This window comes from Coptis chinensis, chromosome 9 (assembly GCF_015680905.1).
Source record: "Coptis chinensis isolate HL-2020 chromosome 9, ASM1568090v1, whole genome shotgun sequence".
Classification (NCBI taxonomy): Eukaryota; Viridiplantae; Streptophyta; class Magnoliopsida; order Ranunculales; family Ranunculaceae; genus Coptis; species Coptis chinensis.
Window position 1 is genome coordinate 69349708 of NC_141464.1, and position 2796 is coordinate 69352503.

At 48.3% G+C, this 2796-nt stretch overlaps 1 protein-coding gene across 1 annotated transcript; it reads right to left on the minus strand.

The window, feature by feature from the left end:
• Positions 1 to 1242: 1242 nt before the first annotated feature.
• LOC147477666 (uncharacterized) lies at positions 1243 to 2586 on the minus strand. The gene has a single exon (XM_086586053.1). It carries the CDS (start codon positions 2584 to 2586, stop codon positions 1243 to 1245), a length of 1344 nt encoding a protein of 447 aa, XP_086442179.1.
• Positions 2587 to 2796: the final 210 nt, after the last annotated feature.

The following is a 2796-nucleotide window of genomic DNA, read 5'->3' on the forward strand; positions in this document are numbered from 1 at the left end:
GTGTCTTGATTTACATTCGTGAAATTGACGCATAGGCAAACTGTTCCATTCTTTTTAGGGACCACTACGATGTTGGCGATCCAATCTGGATAGTCTACCTTTCTGATGAAACCGACTTGCTTGAGTTTGTCGACCTCGTCGTTGATAGCTTTTTGAAATCGCAGGGATAGTCGGCGAGGCCGTTGGCGAACTGGTCTAGCATTGGGATTTACATTTAATCTATGACATGCTACATTAGGATCTATTCCGGGCACATCTACATACGACCAAGCAAAAACATCTTTATTCATGGATAAGAAGTTTACAAGCTGGGCCTTGATTGTAGGGTCAAGATTATCCCCTACATAGACGAACTTGGGGTCGTCTTCGGTTCCTAAATTCACTCGCTCTTTGTCTGCAGCTGGGGGTGTTGCCTCTGATGGTGATGTGTCTTTTGGCGATTTGATCTCTGGGAATGCTTTATCGCTCTGAGAGACGGTGTGATTGACAGCTGAGGTTGGAGCGACCTTTGTGGCGACGACAACAGTGGCTGGGGTGGCCTCTGTGGTCATAACAACAGGGGTAGGCGTGATCTCTGGAACCGGGGCTGGTTGCATGATACTTGATGGTGCGACTTCCGGGGTCGTAAATGGTGGCACGACAACATCTGATGCGACCTCTGGGGCTTTGATCGATGGAACGACGGATACTGGATTGACGTATGAGGTCTTGCCTAGTGAAGTAACGACTACTGGAGCGATTCCTGGCGTCTGAACAGGAAAGAAGGTCTTCTTGCTGGAGCCCCCAGCGTGCTGCGGTGCAGTTTGGACTTTGACTCCGGCAACTAAGTCGTTCGCCATTGTATAACTGGTAGGCTCGTGCTTTGTGTGGATTGGTACACTGGCGGTCGTGCTTGCTGATAGGATTTGATTACAATGATACGCTTCGAGCTGATTGCTTCGAAGCTCCATCATTCCTCTAGGGCCTGGAAAACGGAGAACTTGATGTAATGTTGACGGTATAGCTTGCATTTGATGGATCCAACGCCGTCCTAGTATGGCATTGTAGGACGACTTGATGTCTAGGACGCTGAAGCGTGTATTGAAGCTGACTTTGTCTTCTTTAAACCCTACCGATACTGGGAGTATGATGTCACCAACGGGGTCGGCTCTGGAGCCATTGAACCCGTAAAGGGGGGCAATCGGATTTATGAGGACTGATTTGGGTAAGCTCATCTCTTGAATGGTGTGGTAGAACAAAATGTCACACGAACTCGAAGTCGATCGGGGATGGCGCTTTGACCGTCCGGTCGCTAATCTTGACATGGACGACAAGTGCGTCGTTGTGAGGGAGGCAGACCTTGTTGAGGTCGGCCTCTGTGAAAATGATATCTCCTGTGTTGCGACCTGAGCTTCGCGGGGCATGTGCTGCTTGTGGAGTGAAATGATACACTTCCTGAAGAGCACCGACACGACGTCTTTTCTCTCTGGAGGAGGTTACAGAATCATCTGGGAAAGTAATCATATGAATGGTTCTAGCATTGTCGCGATCTAACGAGTGTTGTCTTCGCTCGTGGCGAGAACGGTCTCTGGGATGTCTTCTGCTTTGAGGCCGAGCTTGAACCTCTTGGTGGTTATGGCGAAGTGGAGATCGACTGCGTACTCGGCGAGCCATAAGTTTATGGCGCAAGTCTCCGTCAGGAATGTTGGTGTATTGTTTTATATGACCAGCTTCCACGAGGTCCTGGAGATAGTGCTTAAGCCCCCAGCACGCATTGGTTTCGTGGCATTTTGCTTTGTGGAATGCGCAGTAGGGCTTGTCAGGTCGATCTATTGGTTGCCTCACATCTGGTCGGAAATATGAGGCTCGCTGGATCTGGTCCAGTATGTAACTGGGGGAGCGTGTCAGGACAATGAACTCTCTACTGTTGTCCGGTTGGTTACCTGCCTTTGGTGCAAGCGACCTGGATCGCTTTTTGGCACGTGGGGTGTGATCAGAGATCGCTGCCACCTCCTGGTCCTCGGTTAAGCCATGGAGCTTCAAACTTTCTTGCAATTTAATATACTTGTCTACCCGAGCGTATAGTTCGGACAGCGTTTCTGGGCGTTCTTTCATCAATGATATGGAGAGGTCAGTATTACGCACTCGACAGGCGTTAGAAAATGCCAGTGTGGCAAAAGACTCTTTCAGGCCGCTTTCCATACATAACAGTTCAGCCTTGAACCGTCCTAAGAATTGGCGAATGGTTTCATCTTCCCTGAATGATAGCTGGAACAGTGAGTCAAGATTCGCTTTCTTTCGTCTGTTGTGCACGTATTGACTGGCAAACAGATCAGTAAGCTGTTCAAAGGTTTTGATAGAATCAGACTCAAGTGAGAAGAACCAATCAAGTGCGCCATCCTCGAGATTGGCTGGAAATAATCGACAGTGGAGGTGATCAAACTTGGGTGAACTGTAGAGCGCCAGACTTTGAATGTAGCGAGCCACGTGCTGACCGGAGCACGTGCTGCCATCGTACATTGGGAAACGTGGCTGGACAAAATCTTGAGGAGAGGGTTTATTGAGGACCTCGGCACTGAACGGAGACGCGCGGTATGTCTTGAGCATTTTTTGAACAATTTGAGTCGCATCATTTCTTACTGCATTCTGGCCGATCCTTTGCGATAATTCGTTAATCTGTTGATTAACAGTCCCATATCGGAATCTTCTCGACTCTGGAATGGTGTATGTTTTGTGCTTGTTGTGCTGAAAGGAATCTAAATTGATCACAAACAATCTATAATGTCAAGAGATTATAACATGTCTCGGATTTTATCA